The sequence below is a fragment of the Camelus dromedarius genome, chromosome 12 (genome assembly GCF_036321535.1).
Source record: "Camelus dromedarius isolate mCamDro1 chromosome 12, mCamDro1.pat, whole genome shotgun sequence".
Lineage (NCBI taxonomy): Eukaryota > Metazoa > Chordata > Mammalia > Artiodactyla > Camelidae > Camelus > Camelus dromedarius.
Genome location: NC_087447.1, coordinates 8,040,706 through 8,062,980, shown reverse-complemented (window position 1 = coordinate 8,062,980; position 22,275 = coordinate 8,040,706). Strand labels below are relative to the sequence as shown.

The window sequence follows — 22,275 nt, the reverse complement described above, 5'->3', positions numbered from 1 at the left end:
TGAATTCCCAATAAGGGCAAGAATAAACCCCTAGGGAGAGACCACTGCAAAAATGTGCAGCATAACCACCTCTACTTTCCCTTCGAAGCACATCCCCGAAATTCCAGGCTCTCTGATTCCACCATGTCTGTTAAATGGCCGGTCTGGGGAACTGATACCTGTAATGGACATTCATTCGTCTGTCCAGCAGCCTTTCATCTGGTGACACTATGTGGTTCTGGTGGATGTCCCAGCCCTCAGGCTACAGTCAGTGACCCTGAAAGGAGTATGTGAGCCAACCCAGCCCAGTCAGAATCTCTAAACACACACACACACACACACACACACACTTTTTAATAGACTGTGGGTCAAAGCCTCCTTCCTCTAGGGACATTAATGTGGGATGGTGTAACCATGGAACCATGTGTCCCTGTCTCCCCCGCGCATGGAGAAAACCTATCCTCAAGAGGAAATAATGTGGCCACTGCAGACATCATAGCCCTGCTGACATTTGAGTTCTTCCTCTTGTCAGTTTCACTTTTTAGACATCCAATTACAAGAAATGTTTCCCTAGTTACAAGTCTTTTTCTTCCTTGAGCTAATTAGAGTTGCATCTATCTTTGGCAAACTGTTTATGGTAATCAAAAGCGAGAATGTCAATGCACCAAACACAAGCCAGTCTGATTTCTTCCCATTCTCACATGGCCACTTTTCCCCACCCTAGTCCTCAGCACTCCCCCTACTCTTCTGTCACATTAACTGAGTTTGCCGCTTCCCTACTAAACTGTGATGAACTCAGTGGTACCTGACATACGATCAGGGATGGAGAGGATGGTGGCCTCTCCGGTGTATGACCCCTCCCAGTGTATGTTTCAAACTAGGGAAGAAATCTTTTTATTGTAGGGCTAAATGGGTTATGTCTAGCAGTTAGTCAATATTTGAGAAGTTCAATCCAACTTCCCTGCTGCTTCCAAGGTCACCAGTGAAAGGAGACGCTTTCAGTAGAAGGCTGCCTCACCCTACTCCAAAAGAGGAAACACTTAACCAGTTGGCTCCAGATGGGGCAACCAAATGCAAGGGCTACACATTCAAAGGCCCTCACATATCCATTACTATAAATATTGTGTTCAATCTGAGGTAATACCAACAGCACAGCTTTCTCCAGCACTATGCTAGTAAGAGACGAGTTCGGTATTGTCTTGCAGGACAGAGAAAGCTGACCCGCTCAAACCACATTACCACTACCAACTCTGACACCAAGTTCTCATCCCTTAGAAATCCTACTCGCTTTGCCAAGCCCAAATCTACTTCACAGATCTTCCCATATTAAAGAGCAGAGAAAAGAAAGCAAACACAGACAACATAGTGCTGTGATCTTTATTCCATTAAATGACCTTAAAACTAAGAAACAGAAACATGCTTTTAATACACTAATAGCATAATTTCATCCCATTGCACTTTTTAAAAAAGTATATTAAATTTTAAAGCCATTCAAATAGGGTCTAGAAGAAAGTGCTTTAAACCAAATCATTTTTTAAAGAAAAAGATAAGAGAGGAAAAGTTATATGTGCTCAAAATTAACTCCTTTAAGGCTTAAATCCATGACACCATCTATTCATCTAAACTGGGAAGCTTTGGGAATCAAATGCAACCTTCCCTTGGTCATAAGACTACATTTAAATTTTAGTTCTGGCACATGAAATTCCTTTCCAAGGAAGAAAAATTTCTCCTAAAATCTTTCTGCCCTTAAATCTATCTTGAAAAGGCCCTGACAAAGGGTATTTTGTCACTGAATTTCAAAGTTATGATCGTCTCCTTCATTATTTTTATTTATGGCTTAAGGTTTTCTGTGCATGAAAGACTTAGGGGTTCCAGTCACAGTGTTGAATTTTGCTTTTTAAAAGAACTTTCAAAATAGTTTCTTTAATCATAACTACATCTGTAATTAAATAGGATACTTGTTCAGAGAACAAGTTCAGATACTTTTTCAGAGAAGGCACTATGACATCCTAATTTAGAAAAAACATTTTTAAGCTTAGACAAGCCTCTAGATTACAGGCATCCTTATTTCTCTGAACACCGTATGTAAACTCTCAGTGACTGCATCTGGCAGTAGACCACCGATTCTGAACCTCAGGTAGAAGCCGTCCACTTGCCTCCAGACAGTACTGAATTGCACTTTCCCATTCCATGGAGTGGTCTCTATCGCCGCGGTCTCTGGACCACCTGCTATGCTGTTATAAAAGTGGTGATTCCACAGCCACAGCTCAGACCCAGACTCACTGAGGCAATCCCTGGGTATAAAGCTGGGAATCTGAATGTTTTTAAACACATCCCAGGGGTTAAGTCTTACGCGCTCCAAGATAGCTTTTTGGGGAGCAACCATTACCCAAAACAGAGCTACGGTATGGTTTAACAGGAGGAAAACTATTCAATTGCAAATGGCTCTTACAATAGGCTTCTGAATGTCATTTTAAAATGTCACTTAACACAAATAACTTGTAGTTTAGTAACTGGAGCCTGCCTTCATTATGCCCTTATTCCTTGACCAAAATTTTGTGGATCTAAATGGAAGTCGGAATGATGCAGCCTATGTTGGCTGACTTAGATGGTAGCCATCCTAAATAATCCTAAATTGTATTTCAGTAGTTTTATGGGGGAAAAGAATTGTTCTATGAAGATGGTCATATTAAGTCACATTATTTAAAAAAAAAAATCTAAGGAAAAATAAAACTATTTTTTTATCACTTTTGCCTGGACCTAAATCAACTATTTAATTTCTCTATAACTCATACATACTCATCCAAACTCATCCTAAGATACTATTTTCATAAGCCAGGGAGAACGCTGGGTATGCCCTGCTAAAGAAACGCACTGCCCATACAAGGCAGTTTGTTTTTTCTCGTAAAGAATTTTACTTTATGAAAAAGAAAAAAAGAACAGGTAAAATAAAAACAATGTTCACAGGCAGCTTTACCAAGTATGAAGTAGGTGTTAATACATAAACCTCCAGGGGACAAACCAATTTCTTGGCATACTGCTAAAATAAGGTATGACTCTGAAGATGTTTTATAACCACACAAGATTGGTTTCCCTCATCTTGTCTACACAAAATATAGAAAGATTTCTCAGTGAAAGAATCCAAATTTTGACTCTTATTATTTTTACTATAAGATGCTAACTGGAACTATTAAAAAAAAAAAACTTAAAAAAATACCCAAAAACCTAACATTTAACTCCTCCTAAAATGAATTCTCATAAAAAAATTTGAAAACCTTTTATATGTTAATAGGAATGCGTCCCACATCATGTTAGGAATGTGCAAATTAAAAATGCTTACATGGAAAGGCAGGAACGGCAGAGTGACAAACACCAAGCAAAAAAAAAAAAAAAAAAAAAACCACACCACCTAGCAAAACCTTCACAGTCCTCAGTAATGTTCCTGACCCACAAATTAAGGCTGAGGGAAGGGAAAAGACATTCTTTTCAATCTGATCATACCTCCCCAGGACTACTGGCAGCCAGCAATGAGTATGCATCTTTTATTGGAAAAGTTGATATAAAATCATCAATTTGCTGTTAAAACAGGCCAAAGGAAATTCATAAAAATCCTCACTGAGACAATTTTATAAACAATTTCCAGAAACAGAATAAATTAACCAACAAAGATTTGGGGAGGAAAAAAAAAAGGCTTCTCCAGGGTAATCAAACCAAGTTACTCCTTTAAGATCAAAACAGAAATGATGAATTTAAATAGTAACTAAATCCCAAGATTTCATTAAACCATACATTATCACATATTCTTTATTTTTAAAAACCTAATAGTTTAGTATTAAAGTTTTAGACACAGCATCTTTTTCTCACCATTATAAGTGGGCTCACTCTAGACAACTGTTCTGAAATCTATAAATGTGCTTATAGAAAGCATTTAAACCCAAGTATCTTCAGCACCTGCAAGGCCTTTAGCTTATAAGTATGAACTTTCAGGAAGAGGCCACCTGAAAATGCACCAAAATTTCAAAACTAAGCTTTTTAATTTAACAAAGTTAAGCATCACCGATATGCAAGTTAGAAGTTTTAAAAACAAGCTGGAATTTTTCTAAAACTTAACAGTGACAATAAAATAGCAAAAACTTCAGGGCAAGATGGTATGTAAATACGAAAAAATATATAAAACACTTGAAATTAATTCAGAACTTATAAAAAAAATACTTGAGTGGTAAAGTATTAATATAAAATAGTCAACATTCTTTGATAAAGGGAATACATGCCAGAAGAGACTTTCTTTTTTCCATGTTCCTTTTATACTTCATGTACATAGAATTTACGCTCAGAATCTGCCCAAAACTTCCTACCTCACTTCCACAACAAACTTAAAATTATGTTAAGAATTAAGGCTCACATACCTGAATGTTTATATAAATACTTGCAGGCAATTTATGAAGTTTTAAAATCCACAAAAATTCACCATTATAAATCAAAGGAAAAGGCAAGTAATAGACAAAATTTTTTTTTATCAAGGTAAATAAAAAATCAATCAAGGTAAATAAAAAAGAATTCTTAGATACTTCAAGATATTATACGTCCATATGTAAGTGGGACTTTGGTCCTTACTAAGCCAAAGTTATTTTAAAGCTACCAGACTAGTCATGTATAAAGTTAAGTAAAAGATGAGCCACTAAATAAAACTGTTTCAGCTTCATTATTAGAAACATTAGTGCATAGAAGAATGCAAATAAACATTTTGGATGAAGACCTGATTTACTGCTAAGCCACATGAAACAGGACATCAATTAAAGGCAGTATGTTTGGTAACGCCTTTCCTCTAATCCTTAATAAAGTTCTGTTCTCATGCAGAACTCTCAAAAACAAAATCTCTCAAATGACAATTGCGCATGAGTTGTGTAAAACATGTATATGTATATAAACCTACATCAGTGAATCTGACCAAGGCACAAGTTCAAGTGACTTATCAGAGGTCACGTGGTTCATTTAAACTCAAGTTTTTCCCCTAAAGTATTAAGCTCATTCCTTTTATTATGAGTTACCTGGCTTTTCAAGGCATGTTTGACTCTTTTCTAGAAAGAAGCTATAGGAATGAAGGTTAAAAAAAAAAAAAAAAAAAAGTATGTTCTAACAAAACTGCCATCCTGTCAGGTAACAGACCTTAAATTTCAGTGTATAGTAGATTTAAGTATGATATGATTTTTCTATCCTACGTGGCAAACAATTCTCTAATATTATACGATCTTAAAAAATAGAATGGCATCATTTTCAGTCAGTCTTTAGTTCTGAAGCTTCTGCAAGTTTTGTAAACTTTTAAAAAAGGAACCCTTCTCAAAAGAGTAAGGTACAAAAGCACTAACAATTCCCCCCAGAACAGCATCTTTTATGAGGTTATCCTCAGTCCCCTCCCTATCATGTCCTCAAAAGTATGGATTCAATGAAAAGGCACTAAGTGGCACATAAAGGACTTAAAACTGCATTTCCATTTCTTCCTTTAGCTTTTTCCTCCATAAAGTGCACAAAGCAGAGAGTAATAAGAAAATAGACACAGGCTTGGATCTATATCAGCAAGGGGAAGAAATGCTTCCAAGAGAAATGGAAGTGTGTTTAAGAATTTGAAACCACAGGAAAGGTCTGCTCATTTATTGGTGCCGTGTTTCAGCTCTTCCCAGATGGTCCCAGGTCTGCGTTCCTCTGGACCTGGACCTGTGGCCGTGGCAGGAGCCCAGAAAGAAGGCGCTGGCTGGGTTCTTTTTGGATCCTCTTGTTAAGATGCTACTGAGCTTTTTTATCAGCAGGTGGTCTCCCAACAACTGCATCCCTCACAGCAGCCTGAGTGGAATTACCAATGTGAGAAGTGGCCTGCAAAAGTCCATTTATTCAACATGTAAGTTAATAAAATATAGCACAACATCAACAGAGTAAGTCATTGGAGACAGACTTTCAAAAATCTGTCTACACTGTCAGTGTGTTATGGAAAATAAGGGAATGAGAACGCAGGGGTCGGGGAGGCTGTGGCAGCTGCCACCTCCCCAGAGTCAGTCAGCTGAGCCTCTGTTCTGTTACCAGAGTCAGGCAGGCAGCCCTCCTAGCTTTAACATAAGCTTCTAACTTAACTGATCTGTTCTTGCTACTCAAAAAAAAGGAATCAATCAGAGTCTCAAAGATCTGTAAACCTAGAGATCATGTCAATGTCAAAAACCATTGGTCTTTTGGAAGATTTAAGTAAAAGAGATGCCATCCATTAGTAGGGCTCAAAACAGAAAATTCTGTTTATAAGTTCATATTTGTCAAAGCTTGTGATTTCAGTGAAGCAAATTAACCCTGCATGGGGGAGAAACACAGGAACTATGTCTGAAAAACATGTAGTTAAGTGTCCCATGAAGAACACAACATACATAAGTTGCAAATTTTTTTCCATTAAGGAGTAGTTTTTAGGCAAAATGCTAGGAACAAATATGAATATCCTAGAGAAGACTAATAAAACATAAGGCCTATCAGAAAAATAAATGGCCAGGGGAAGTTTCTCATGCCTTCTTTCACTATGAAACTTTTCCAAATGGAGGTATGTTACAATAAAAGCACAAATATCTGTCCGTTATCAGCCCTCAGCCTCCTCAGGTGGCACCACTTACCTGCTCCAACACGTATGCTGCACCAGAATCAATAGCACCGCCCAGCTCACGATACTGACCGGAGTACCTGATGTACCCCCAGGTGAGAAGCGCTATTAACAGCAGCCCAACCATACAGTTGAACAGCTGGGCCACCACCTCAAGCCCAATAAAGCCAGTGAGGCCTGAGGCTATGTACAAAGCCGCGATGCCCGTGAAGAGCACTGCGGGTGTTCGGAAGGTGCTGAAGACGTTCTTGCTACCGTTGTGCTTGCAGAAGTTCTCATAGAGTTCCCTGATTTCCTCCTCCAGCTCCTGCTGGTAACGAAGGCTAAAATCCTTCCCACCCATCTTCTTGGTCTTCTTAAAATGGTCCAGAGCAAGTTGTCTGAATTCACAATGCTTCTCCTCTAGAATGTCTGGAGACAAATAAGGTTTCTCTCCCCCACAAACCTAAAAAGAATAAAGACACAATGTGTTGATGATCCCTTCAAAAACAAGTGCCAAAGAAAACAAGTGAAGTGGGGGAGGTATGGCTCAGTGGTACAGTGTGTGCCTAGCATGCACAAGGTCCTGGGTTCAATCCCCAGTACCTCCATTTAAAAAATAAATAAATAAATAAACAAAAACCTAATTACCCTTCCCCCACCAAAAAAAATTATTTGAATTGAAAACACTGAAAAGCTTAGACTATTTTAAGATATTAGAAATTAACTTTAAAATGATGACCAAGAACAATAAAGGTCTGGGTTCAAGTCCTCTGAAGAGCACACTTGGTAACCACGGTGCTATTGATCAGCGAGCGCAGGGACAGTGTGACAAAGCCTTGCTCAGAAAGGGTGATAATGAAAAGGCCCCAATGACCGGGATGACCTGAATACAGCTTTGTTGCCTCATCATCATAAGATACATTAAACAGGATCAAGTTTGGACTTTTGAAGTCAGCAACAATGCCCAGGTGATAGCTGTTTCAGAACAAGACATCTGCCCAACATACCTCTTCCATGTTGTTATAATAAATGTCCTTGGCAGAGGCTGCAGCTGCTAAATTGTTGGCTTCAGCCGTGGCCTTTTAAGAAAAGAAAGCATGAACTATAAATCCTTCCTCTTTTAACATTCTTCCTCAAAAAGCCAAGTAAAATTCTTCTCTCCCCCTATTCCCCGTTCCTCCTTCCTTATTCTTCTGCTATTTTTTAGGTTTCCATATAGCCCAATTTATGAAATAAAACACCCCCTTTCTGTCAAACTTTCTGCAAAAAAAAATGCTCTTATACATAAGAATCTTTATCATAAAGTTAAACCTCTGAAAATATTTCCTTTGCTTCAATTTTAAATAAAAAAATAGATGTAACTCAGAAAGGAAAGGAAAAATTTTATCTTTACAACATAAATTCCAAGCTCCAGCTTCCATTGTGAAAATGTTTTGCTACTAAAGAAATAAACACTTGGCAATAAATGGCCTTATCTTCAGTTCATGAAAGTCAGAAATTACATGTTTTAACAAAATGACATCTCAAAAACATCAAAATGTTGAAAATAAAAAACCTGATCAGTAAATAGAAAATGGGCGTGTCAGGATATTTTCTATTAAAGCAGACAGCAGGCAACAGGAAAAGGGCTCATCTAACAGGACTGGGTGCATCTAACCTGGGTGCGTGTTTCCACAGCGTGTTTGGGAAGAAGACCAGGCCCAGCGAGAGGCCTTTCTAACTTCACGACCACGAGTACAGACAAGGAAACTGGAAGGGAGTCACACTGCTGGAAAATGTGCTGAACATGAAAGGACCTCAGCATAATGAAAAGGGGGAGCAACAGCACTCTCTTCGTAAAGGGCTCTCCTTCCTGTATGCAGGTCAACCCAATAATCAAAGGATGTCATTTGGAATGCCAAAGAACTGCTTACCTGCAGCATGGATTTGGGGTGAGGCAGATCTTCTCCTTGATAAATTTTAATATATGCCTTAGAATATAAAAATAAAAACACTTATGAAAAATGTCATTCTGTCATATTTAATTGTACTTTAAGCAGTGACCATACAACTGCATTTTCCTAAAGACCTAGATCAACACCCAGGAATTAGCAAAAACACAGCACACCTTTGAGTGCATGTTAGCATTTTAGTTAACTAAAAATGTTCTCAAAGCAGCACGAGCCTACCAAGGCTAGGATTCCCACCAGGCTCCCCATGCACACTGGCCTCACCACTACCTGTGGGCAGAGTGACCATCCGCCTTGAGGTAGTCGTGTCTCATCTAGGTGCCGTCTCCTCCTACTCACAGCAACTTCCTAACCTCCTCCTGTCCACACCATCTTCCTTGAGGAACAATCTTCCTTTAGCCACAGTAATCACTCCTCTAAGAGAGTGCAAAGAACATCCATTTGGTTCTTAGACTGATACTGCCACCCAGTGGCCCATTCCTGGAAGGACACTGGAGTCTCTGAAAATGCTTCTCACCGAGATCTCCCCCATGAAACTTCCCCTAAAACATTTAAAACATTTGAAACTTTCCCCTAAAACACTTAAAATATTTGAAACCCCGTTAGTTTATAACCTACATCAGTTTTACCAAAAGTCAAACATTTTAATAATTAAAATCTATATTTACCTTAAAATACTCCAATAGCCCCCGACAGGTGACTTTTGAACCATTGATCTCCTTTTCCATTAAGTTAGCTGGGTTTAATACATATGGTATCAGTGTCTGTAACTGCTCTTTGAATTCACTGGCAATATCTGTTCAGAGGATCAAGAGGAAGGAAATGAGCCAAACAGATGTATTCAACCAAAGGGAGCATGAACACAATCTTCACAATCTATCAAGTAGTTTTAACATTTGCAAGCTGAAAGAGAGGGGAGGGGGCCCCAGCCTGGATGTCTGGCACTCTCCAGCAATGACCAGGTTGCTGATGGACTGACTCTCTGTTCTCACTCATCTTTACTGTCTCCTTCCCTTCTGCAGTATTAAGTCCTCTCTAGTCCAGAGTAGAATATGCAGAGTATCTCTACCCTGGTTACCATCCTGGAAGATTCAGCTTACTCCCTAGCCTTTCAAGAAATCTTACTTTTTAAAAAATTTCATTAACAAGGTCTTCAAAAACAAAAAACAACAACAAAAAAACCAAACCAATGATCAACCCTTCAGGTTCTCCCAGGTCAGGTCCTGGCTGCACCCTCACAAACACCCTTAAATCCATTAGAAATCACCGTTTCCCCATTTGCTCTATTTTCGTTCATATTTTAATGTTAAAAGAAGTAGAAGCACCTGTACGTGATATTTATTTTCTATCATCTCCTCAGGGAGGCCCAGAGGGAAAAGACCACCACCTCAGGGAAGGAACAGCTTCTTCTCAGCTTCTATGAAGTTCCCACAGAGGGTTCTGGAGAGTCATTAAATAGAGCTCTTTCCTCAAAGTGAGAACTAGCTGGAACTATGAAAATGCGCGGAATCTGATTTAGATGATCTAACATCTTCCTAGGTTCCCAACTAATTGAAACTATCAACTGAAAAGAAAATGGATAGGAACCCACATCAAGGGAGGAACTCTTCAACACTCCATCACCCTAACTTACAAATTGGGACATTCTTATTTATTCATTCAACAGTTTTGAGCACCTTGCTGTGGCAGACATTGTTGTAAGAGTTGGGGACAGAGCAGTGAATAAAACAAAAGCAGTTTCTAAATTTTTCCAATTACAAATACCACCATAAAAATCTCTGTAGAAAAAACGTCAGGTTACTTTTATTTCCTTAGATTATTTCCTCAGGTTATACAGTCGTCTATGAGGAATTACTAGATTTGTGACATCAATGTAGACATTCAAAACTATTTAAAAAAAAAAAACCACCATACTTTAGCCCACCATCAGATAATCACAATTAACATTTAAAACATGCTCCTTCCTTTTTAAGGCCCTTAAATATTGCTATAGAAGACTGTACCAACTTATACTCTACCATCAACGTATAAGGCTTGTTTACTACTCTGAACACACCTGAGATTTTTACTGTTTATAAAACCTTTACTGACCTGATTGGTTTAAAAATAGTAGTATCTTGGGACTTCTGCTTCTCACAATACTGTTGACTGGGAGAATCTGAAGGGATCTTCTTCCTAACAAGATCCTGCCCAAACTATATTCCATTACATTGTAGACTTGGAAGGAAAAGAGCTGCAAGGGGCTGAACAGGCGGCAAGAAACCAGGACACTGAGCTCCAAGTACACGTGAAGCTGTGGCTCATGTGAGGCCATTCACTGAGATGCTGTGATGAGGTGACCAAACACTGGACAAAATTAACTCCTAAAATAAGCTGGATCATGAAATGCGACTGGAACTGTCCCAGACTGGTTAGCCCCTAGGCTCCCCAAAGGAGCAAACACAGATCTTCTCTGGAGGAAAAAAGGGATCTGAATAATGTACCAAAGAGCAGCACAGAGGGACCTGAAGATGGGAAATAAGGAAGAAAAAGTAAGATGAAGAAGATAGACTGAGATTTAACACACAACTAACTGAAGTCCTGGAAGATGAAGGGGAGTGAATTAGAGGCAATAAGAGAAGGGATAATGGCCAAGAATTCTCTAGAACTGATGAAATACATGAATCCACAGCTTCAGAAACCGCAGCTTATCACAAGCAGGTTAAACAGAAATATATGCGTAACAGCAAAACTGTAACACAGCAAAGACCTTCTGAAAGAAGGAAAATGTTCCCAGAAGGAAGGTTTGCAATACAAGAAGGTGAGCAAAGAAATTTTAAAAACATGTAAGAAAAGCTAAGCAACTATTATCTTATATAATAATGACAGTTAACTGCTGAGGTGAAAAAGAAGGCAGAATTAGAATGGTAGTTGAGAGGAAGGTAATCAGAATTAAACTGCTCTAAAGCTCTGCAAGGAGGGTAAATTATTTATGTACATTTTACATAAGTATACATGGTAAAATTTCAAGGATAACAACCAAAGATTTTTATAAAGGGTATAACTTCCATATTGGTGGGGGAGGAATGGAATAAGAAAACAAACACAATTTTTCAAAAAGACAAATGGGGGGGAGCATAGAAAGAGTAAGACTGATAGAAAGCGAAAGGCAAGACAGCTTCTAAAACCAAGTATTTCAGGAACCAGAAAACGGACTAAACATACCAATCAAAAAAAGAGGCTGTCAAACTGAAATTTTTTAAACTCCACATATATGCTGCTTAAAAAAGACACACCTAAAACATACAGTCACAGCAAGGCTGAACATAACAGACAGAAAACATACACAAATATGAAGGAAAACAAAGCTGGGATAGCCATAATAATAAAGACTTAGAATGCTTAAACAATAATGAAAACGGTTCTAGGGATGGAGAGGGTTTTACTGCCTCAAATCACCAGAAAAGTTGTAACAATTCTAAACTTTACTAAGATGGCCTCAAAATGTATGAGAGAACAACAGGGAGCACTGACAAGAGGAAGATCAATACCCATCTGTTACTGATCTAAAGGAGACAAAAATTAGCGAAGATGAAGAAAATAACATAAATAACAAGTATGATTTAGAGACACAGATGAACCCTACACCCCAAGTTTAAACAAAATTCTCATTGTGCTGAAGCACACATGGAACATGTACAGAAGGTCCAGGTCATAAAATATGTATCAGCAAATCTTTAAGAATCAGCACCCCAGGACTCATGCACTACCAGCACATTTGATAAAATGTGTCGATAAACGCATCATCAAGCATTTAAGCATCAGAGAATTAAAGTTTTTTAATTCTCATACATTTGGAAGTTAAAAATCATACTTCTAAGTAACACATGGGTCAAAGAAGAAATCAGAAAAATTAAATACTATTTACAAGTGAAAGACAATGAAAATGCCACCTAGTACGACTGGCTGAAGTGCACTAAGAGAAATTTACAGCCTTAAAATCCTCTGTTAAAAAAGAAAAGAAAACCAAATACCTAAGTATTAAAACAGAAGAAAATGAGTTTAACTGAACCAACAGTAAAATATTCACACACAAACAGACAGCCCTAAGGAGTTTTGGAGGTTTCTTTTAAACACTTCAATGTGATGTGAACTCTTCCAGAAAACAGGGTGAACTACTTACATTCTGTAGGACCAGAATACCAAAACCAGATAATGGCATGTGAGATCAGAAAATTACAGACCAAGCTTACTCGTATACTTAGATACCAAAATTCCATATAAATTATTAGGAAATCAAATCCAGTGACAGATATTTATTTTAAAAAGAAAGAAAAAAAATTATCAGGACCCATTTATTCCAGAAATGCAAAGGTAGTTTAGCATTAGAAAAATCTGCGTCATTCATCACATTAAGAGTGAAGCAGCAAAACCAAATGCTCATTTCAACAGATGCACAAGAAACATTTGACAAAATACAATAATAACACATAATTTAAAATATATTTTTGGTGAAGTAGAAACGGAAGGGAACTTCCTTAATCTAAAAAGGATACATACTAAAAACCTGTTGCAAACATTAGTAATGGTAAAATGTTAGAAGCAGTCCCTTTAATATCAGGACCAAGATATAAAGATGTCTATTGTCATTGCTTCTATTCAGCATTATACTGGAATCCTAGACCTACAAGTCAAGAACAAAATTTTAGAATATAAAATTTGAGGTCCTTCCCAGGTTGCCTGGGACTGGGGAGATGTGAATCAATGGATACATTAATTAAGAATTAAATGAAAAATATATATATATATATTACTTGATGTGGAAAAAAGCAAAAACTCCATCCTTCATAAGTGACATAGACAATACCTAACATTTACAGCTGTATTATCGGAAATAATGAGAGTTTAGAAAGATGGCTGTACACATGAAATAGAGAATACCTACCCACTATCATGAATACACGCCAATTCCCCTCAGAGCAATTTATGGATCCTCCGTGGTTCCAATCAAAAGCCAAACAGGGACATTACTAAACTTAATAAGCTGATTCCAAAAATTACACAGAAGAGCAAAGAATAAAAGCATAATTAAGACACTCCTGAAGACTAAGGGTAAAAAAGGGAGGGAACTGTTCTACCAGATAGCAACTCTTATTATAAAATAATAATTATGATAATGTAGTAATGGCACAGAACTAAACAAAATGACCAGAGGAACAGAATAAAAAGGCTAGAATCTGACCCATGCAGAAATAAGTTTTTTTTAAAACATAACAAATTGCAAATAACAGAAAAAGAGTATTCAATAAATGATGTCAAAAGTATGGATATCTATGTACAAAAATAGAAAACAGATCTCTATCCCACACATACACGAAAATTAATTCCCAGTGGACAAAACACAAATATAAAAGACAAAATTTAAGAGTGTTTGTATGCATGTGTGTGTCCATAGAGAAAGGAAAAGATTTTCTAAAACAAGACTTAAAAAGCACTACATATCATATAGCACAGGGAACAATAGTAATCTATAACGAAAAAGCATATGAAAATGAATATATGTATGCTATATATGACTGAAACATGATGCTTTACACCAGAAATTGACAGAACATTGTAAACTGACTATACTTCAACAAAAAAGGAAAAAGAAAAATGTAATAAAAAAGCACAATATAAAATCAAAGGTAAATGAACTCAACCACATTAATACTAAAGCACTCATTGAAAAAAAGCATTATTAAAGAAAAAAAGACAAGACACAGGATGGGGGCAGATGTCTGCAACACATAACCAATGAAGGTTCATATCTTAAAATAAGACATTTAGAATCTTTACATTGACAACCCAATTGAAAACTGGACAAGAAGAATTTCAGAGGAAGAAAAACGTTAACAGAAGTAAATACATGAAAAGATATTTAATCCCATTAGTAATCAGAGAAATGCAATTTAAGATCACAATGACATACCACTTTATATCATTAATTTAGCAAAACTAAGATGTCTGATAACATCAAGTGTTGCCAAGGATATGGATCAATGGGCATTTTCATACATACTGATGGAGTATAAATAGGAACAAGTACTTTGGAAAACAATTTGGCATTGTCTTCTAAAGGTGAAGATACACATATTCCAATATCCAGCAATCCCACTTCTAAGCACATACCTTGGGAAACTCCCATAGAGCCACTTATACAAGAACGTTCATGAAAAAGAAAAAAAATATTCGTAGTAGCACTGTTCATAATAGCAAAAAACTGGAGACGCCCAAATTTCCATTAAAAATATATTGTTATATACACAGAAGGCAACATTATACTACAATGAAACTGAATGCACTGTAACTACATGCAATGCTACAGATAACCTTAAAAATAAAACACTCAGTGAAAATTCAAGTTGGCCACATACTACATTTTTATAAAGTTCAAAAGTAAAGAAACTTAGCAGTAGACTGTAAACTGAATCAAACACAAGTAATAACTTTTTTTTTAATTCAAGGACAGAAAAAGCAAAATTCAGAACAGTGGTTATTTCTGTGGCAAGACAGGGACAAGGAAAAAGCACACAGGTATAGAAAACAGTACTGGTAATGTTCTAAATAAGGGTTTGGCAAACTATAGCCCTTGGGCCAAATACAGCCTGCTAACTATCTGTAAATAAAGTTTTATTGAAACTCAATCATGTACATTCAGTTATACAATTGTCTACGGCTGCTTTCTTGCTACAACAGCAGAGCTGAGTAGTTGCATAACCGACAAAAACTAAAATACTTACTACCTAGTCCATTACGGAAAAAGTTTGCCAATTCTAGTTCTAGATAGTAAGTTGGGTTGATGATGTTCATACAGTATGTTTTATACCTTACATGTATACATTATGTGTATTATTTCTTATATGTAATACTTTTGCATTCTTTTGGATATCTAATAGCATATTTAAAAATTTAATGGCAGCTCATTATTTTAATTTGCTTTTATTTCTTTTATCACTAGTCAGGCCAAATTTTCTCTGTATTTGTTCTTCAGCTGATTTCGTTTTCCGTGATCTACTAGGGGCGTTTATCTTAGAATACAGTCACTCTTCAGCAAGTAAATAAATACACTACCTTACATGTACTATGATAACTGAAATATTTTCTCCAGTTTGTTTGCCACTTTTAAAATATGCATAAGATTAATTATTATGTATTCAAACTTATAGCACTTTTCCTTGATAATTTCTTTTATTCCTTCTAATTTTAAAGAGTCCTTCCCCAATTCCAGAGGTTTAATAAAATTAACTTTTTCCCCCATGCTTTAAATTATGTAATTTGAATTTATTTATGGCTTATAAGTTGAAATCTTTGTGAGATTTTTCTCTAAATAGTAACATGTACTTCTAATCTCCACTGATCCCCATCCCATCTTAAATAACTGATCAAGCATAAGATCTCAAGATATTAAAAAACAATTTAAGTTTTTAAATCTGTCCTACCTAAGTAAATGGGTAACATTCTAAATCTAGATACTCTTAATTCTATATAGTCTCCTCAGGATGGCGCCAAAGTATGGACTATATCAACTTTAAAAAGGGATTAATCCCCACATTGATTAATGGCTTAAAATATGATAAAGGTGACATTTCAACCTGTGGGGGAAAGTTGGACTATTCAATAAACACTGCTGAGACAAATGGGTAGCCATTTGGAAAACAAGCTGGATCCAAATTGGATCGTAAGTTATAAAGTGAAAAATGGAACCACAAAATTTTAATTAAAAAAGTGGGACAAATTCTTTACAACCCTGGAATGAAAAAAATAAAATAAAATAGCATATATAATATGCTATTTTGTGTATATTTACATTTGCTTTGCATATATTAAAGAAACTCTGGAAGTCTACAAAAATGGAAAAGAGACTTTTCACTGAATACTTTTTAATCCTTCTTGGGATTTTAAACATGTAAATGCATTTACCTATTCCAAAAAAAAATTTTTTTATGGTTTCAATGTTCATCACACTGAGAGCTTCAAAAATATTTCACACAAGGAAGTAGCAGGATCTAGATACTACAGATTATTAGTATCCATGGTTTTACCCAGATTTAACGACCCTCAGCTATTAGTGTTTCTGGGAAGGCTGAACCAAAACATGAGTTTTAGACAGAGTAGACAAGAACCATCTCATGACTGAGACAATCTCAGTATTTCATCTCATGGAGTCAAAGAAGTCTGCTGCCTACAAACTCTTCTGTTTAATTTCTAGCTAAACAACTCAGTAGTCACTGTATTAGTTCTCTCTGCTCCAGTAAAAAGACAGTTTTCTTTATGGTAATGACACAGTCATCCTGTGTCTGATGAAAAGGGGTCTCAAAAATGAGCTAATCTCCAAGCTAACTACTGCAGGAAGCAGCAGCTTAGCACTGATTATACCAAAACTAAGGTTGTGTTTGGCAAGTGTTCACCTCTGAATAAATGGTCATCCTTTTAAAAAATAAAATAAAACCATTAAAACCACCCCTGAAGTATGTAGAGGAACACCTGCAGAAATAGCTTCAGAATGCAGTTTCTTACTAAATTTAAATGTTCTATAGAAAATACATGAAGGTCCTTTTATGGATTAACCCTGAACATACTCAGGTAATGGCATCTTGTCCAGGTTATAAGGAGCAGGGCTGCAGGATCTCAACCAAGTCATTGCGTAAGTATATACTTGAGAAAATACCATGTCTAGGTATTTTTTTGAACTCTGAGAAATGTATCAGCTCTACTTACAGGTCCCCCACAATAATGTTTACACAGTTCTCAATCAAGCACTTGCCAAATATTCACAAACCCCCTTCTATTTGCAATGTAGCATCCAGTTTACTTTTCACTCAAAACTCTTAAATATCTTGTTTAAAAGATTCCCTAAAATTACAAAATATCCATCTCCAAAGCTAAAAAGTACATAAAACTCTGCAGAACAAGAATTCATGAACAATTCTCCTAGTAACCCAAGTTTCCCTAAATAGCTACACAAGGGCAAACTATTAACATGATTTTAAAGTGAAACAAAAAAGGAAATTTTCATTTTTCAAATCTTTCCTTTTAAAAATATCCTCATAAATATATATTTTTTTAAATTGTTTTACTTTTGGGGGGGGATTAGGTTTTTATTTATTTTAATGGAAGTGCTAGGAATTGAACCTAGGACCTTGTGCACACTAAGCATGTGCTCTACCACTGAGCTATACCCTCCCCTCTTAAATATGTATTTTTAAATAATTAGGATCATACAGTATATGCCACTTTGCAATCCTTTTACATTTAATAACATATTATGGACATCTTTCTATGTAAATACAGATAGAGCCATCTATCTATCTTATCTTTTTAAATGACTTCTTTTTATTCCTTTGTGCAGATTACCATAATTTAACCAATTCCTCAAAAACATACATTTGGGTTGTTTCTAATTATTCGCTATTATAATAATGTCACAGCAGTATCCTTGTCCACGTATTCTTACCTACTTATATATGGGTAACTACTTAGCATAATTTCCTAAAAGTAAAATCCTAGATCAAAAGATGTGAACACTTTAAAATTTGATACTAACACATAAAGACCACACAAATGTGTACCAATACATTTGCACTTCCTTGATTGCTGTTATGCTACACATATATATTTTCATGAATATATACTGACCATGTGTAGTCTTTCCTTTGGGACTTGCTTTTGCATGGAGCAGCAGCAGATTTTAACCCTACAAATGTGTTTTACAGTTCAATCACAGATGAGAGAAGCAGACAGCACATAATTATGAGATTAAAGGTTGCCTATACAGAGCTTGTTCCCTATTTTATAAATACAATAAATATGAAACTTAATACACAACTTTAGTAATAAACCACTCATATCTGTAAATATGTGTACTGGGTTGAATAGTGTCCCCTAATCCTCACCCCAAAATGCACGTCCACCTAGAATCTCAAAATGTGATCTATTTAAAAATAGAGTCTTTACAGATGTAACCAGTTGAGACCATACTAGATTAGGGTGGGACCTAAATTCAAAGAGTAATGTCCTTTTAAGAGTGAACACACAGAGAAGGTGGCCATGTGACCTTGGAGACAGACTAAGTGATGAAACTAAATGCCAAGGATTGCCAGCAACCACCATGAGAGAAGCACAGGACAGATTCCCCCCTCAGCACCTCTAGAAGGAACCCACCCTGCCGATATCGTGATGTCAGAATTCTGGTCACCTGAACTGTTAAGGAATAAACTTTTTTGTGCCATCCAGTTTGTGGCACTTTGTTACAGCAGCCCTAGGAAATTAATACAATACACATACCCAAAAGTGATACAAATTTCAAAAGTCAGGGTTATAGAACTTTAAAAAGCTCTTCCTATTTTCTGGAATAACATGATAAAAATGAATTTTAAAACAGGATGTTCTGAAATACTTAAATGTTCAGTTATATGGAGGAATGTCATTTTGTATAGTTCTGCCCAATAACCTAAGACCTGCCCTGAGGCAAAAAGAAAGGAGGAGTCTCTCTAACCCATCTCCTCCTCTACATCCCCAGTAAAGGTTTCCACTGGACACTTTCCCTACCAGTGATGAATGAACCTGAGTTTAGGTTTGGTAAAAGTATGTCTAATGATGGAGCGTTATTAACTCTAAAAGAAAACATCACCTACACACTCAACTTCCTCTCCACTCAGAAAAGTCACTTGAAACTGCTTTAGTTTTAGCACCAGTGTTGCCTGAACAGATGTCTCTCCAAAGCCAGGCCCCGACCTTGAATTTCTGAATTGCCAACAATTGCCAACAGCATTCTAAGACTGTATAAGTTTCCTGCTCTGGAAAGCGGTCCACCACATAAAAATGTCATACAAGTGACAAACAGAAAATAAAGGTGAAGTCTCTCAAACTCAGTTTCTTGTGCAATATTAAGACCAGCTGGAATGTAAATCTTAAGTTGAATAAATATATTAACTTTCTTGAGTCAACTGAGTCAAATTGAAAATGATGCATTTTATCTTTAATGTGAGGCTATAAAAATTTTCCACTTCAAAAGGAAAATTCTATATCTCCTCTAAATGATTTCCTCGATATAACAGAACTTTTATTTCAGCACAGTATGGCTTTGAGGCAAAAAGGATCTGGATGTGAATCTCTGCCCTACTACTTACTAGCTGAGTAGTTTGAGCAAGTTATTTAACTTTCCTTAGCCAGTTTCTGTCTTTCTTTTTCTTCCCCCCAGTTTCTTCATTTTTAAGATAAAGGAAATAATATCAGCTTCATGGAATTACTGGGAACGTTGAGTATAAATGTAACTAGCAAAGCATTGGTGTTATGGTCTGAATGTTTTGTGTTCCCCCCAAAACTCGTATGTTGAAATCCTAACCCCTGAAGATGATGGTATCAGTAGGGGTGATTCAGTCATGAGGGTGAAGCCCTCAACAACAGGATCAGTGGCCTGATGAAAGATACCCCACAGAGCTCCCCAGCCCCTTCCACCTTGTGAGGATACAACCAGAAGTCTTGAGACCAGAAAGAGAACCCCCACACAACCACCTCAGACTTCCAGAGTCCAGCACTGTGAGAAACAAACTTCTGTTGTTTACGAGCTACCCAGTCTACGGCATTTTGTTATGGCAGCTGGAAGAGCCTGACATTTGGGAACACAGCTGGGCCTCTAAAAACGGAACGGCAGCTATTATTATCTCTCCTTTACTGGGAACCTAAGAAGCTCAGGTACGTTTATAAACAAAAGTGTTTAGTTTAACACATGTAAATTGAGGACCAGCCATTAAATGACTCAAGGTCTCAGTGAATAAGGAAGAAAAATAAGATAATGGAACCCCAGAGTCCCACCTCTGATTTCCCTAAACTACCATCTAGTCAGCACTTGCTGACAGTAACACATGACCCAGCATGAGGTTTTGCTATAATCACAATTAAGATGAAAACAACAGCCACGCTAGGGATCATGCTACCTTTGTTTTGGGAATTTAATTTTACTTCATAAATATGATCTGACTAATGCTAAATCCTCCTTTATTGAGTACTTTTATCTCTTGTAAACCAATCATAACCACTCTCCTAAAAAGAGCGTTAATGGGTATTACACCACAACCATTTCAAACAGAGAAACTAAATCAGTTTTACAGCTAAGACAGGAGCAAAAACTGAACTAGACTCTAAATACTATTCTTTCTAAAGAGAGAACACACTATTTCTCTTAAGCATTTGCTATTCATAATTGATATTTTCTAATCACTATTTAATTCCAAAGATAAAATCATATGTATAAAATAACATCATCTGTAACACACCTTTCAGTTTCCCATCAAACTCAGGGCTTGTGGCCACCTGCAGTCCTGGATGTGGTAAGAGAAAACAGGTGACACTGGAGAAACACGAGTGAATGTGATTTCGGACATTCTGAATTTCTTCATGTTGATGCTCTTTCACCTGCCAACAAAGGCCAACGATTTACAAAAGTGCATTCGTTTCTCTTCACCAGTAACCACTGGTGTAGGACAAAGGAAGAAAGACTTCACAATTCTAATGGATCACAGTTCTTGTCCAATGAAAAACCCCAGAACCTGAAGAAGTAATAAGTGCATATGTTTGATTAACTATGGCTTGGCTCCTACGGCTACCAAAGAACAGGTACTAAAGAGTTTCTTTAAAAAAGTATTGTGCAAGACTTAGGAAGCACAAAGGAAGGTTTGTGGGCATGAAGGAGGATCTAACCAGTAAGCAGTATTGACAAAGGACTTCTGTGTTTTAATTTTGGAGAACAGGCTAAGCCTGATTATATCCGCACCAAAAGCAAATAAAAATTTGAATAAGAACAACAGAACTAAAGCTCTGAATGTGACATTCTAAAGAAGCACATAGACCCTCATATAAAATGTGAAACAGAAATTGTAACCAAAGCTTTGGGCTTTTGCCCAGGGTTCTTCTCTAATCCCTGTGTGTTATATACTCAGGTTTTCTAATATTACTATGAATAATATTAGTGTGTGCTAATATTCCCAAGTGTTTAACACACTTAATTTAATTTTCCATAATCTGCTTTAAATACAATAGCTAAAGCCAAATAAGAAAGTTATCACAGGGGGAGGGGATAGCTCAGTGGTAGAATGCGTGCTTAGCATGCACAGGTCCTGGGTTCAATCCCCAGTGCCTCCATTAAATAAACAAAATAAATAAATAGACCCACTTACCTACCTCCTCCTCCCAAAATTAAAAGTAAACAATATTAAAAAAGAAAGAAAGAAAGAAAGAAAGTTATCACTACTTTCAGGTAATTCCTCATAAGATTATATTTCTATTTACCTGTAGACGCTTTTCCAAAAATGACATTCCTCCCTGTAGTCCATAGTTGTATTCATAAGGGAAACTCCAGTCTCGAACCAAAAACATGAGTGTCTATTTAGGAAAAGAGCAGACTGTATTATAATGCTGCATAAATGCATTTTCAAAATAACAGTTGAAATACTTCTTTGCATAATGCCAGTTTCTTCAAAGGGTGCAAGAAAAATGTGCTGAAGGATTTATCTACTCTGTAATGTCTTAGAAACTTTACAAACACTAGAAGGACGAGTATAAGCCATGTGTGAGGTCAATATACCCCATCTGATACTTTTTCCTCATGGATGAACAGGAAGGGATTGATGAGAAGAGACTGATGAGAAAATCTTAAACTCCGGGCTCTGCTCTAAAGGCAGGTATGAGGAATGTGGTGAAGGATGAGAAAACAATACA

At 36.6% G+C, this 22,275-nt stretch overlaps 1 protein-coding gene and 1 non-coding gene across 3 annotated transcripts in view; one reads left to right on the top strand and one right to left on the bottom strand.

The window, feature by feature from the left end:
- Window positions 1-1,340: 1,340 nt before the first annotated feature.
- ATL3 (atlastin GTPase 3) overlaps window positions 1,341-22,275 on the bottom strand; it is a 44,092-nt gene continuing 23,157 nt past the window's right edge. For both annotated transcript variants that reach the window (XM_010994728.3, XM_064492225.1), the window contains exons 7-13: window positions 21,847-21,939; window positions 20,835-20,973; window positions 9,207-9,334; window positions 8,503-8,559; window positions 7,597-7,668; window positions 6,621-7,052; window positions 1,341-5,847 (exon numbers count right to left, since the gene is read on the bottom strand). In XM_010994728.3, coding sequence (XP_010993030.1) covers window positions 5,761-5,847; window positions 6,621-7,052; window positions 7,597-7,668; window positions 8,503-8,559; window positions 9,207-9,334; window positions 20,835-20,973; window positions 21,847-21,939 — 1,008 coding nt within the window. In that variant the 3' untranslated portion in view covers window positions 1,341-5,760. The remainder of the gene's footprint in view (window positions 5,848-6,620; window positions 7,053-7,596; window positions 7,669-8,502; window positions 8,560-9,206; window positions 9,335-20,834; window positions 20,974-21,846; window positions 21,940-22,275) is intronic.
- Window positions 7,126-7,197, top strand: TRNAA-AGC (transfer RNA alanine (anticodon AGC)). The gene has a single exon. It is a non-coding gene; the product is annotated as a tRNA-Ala (tRNA).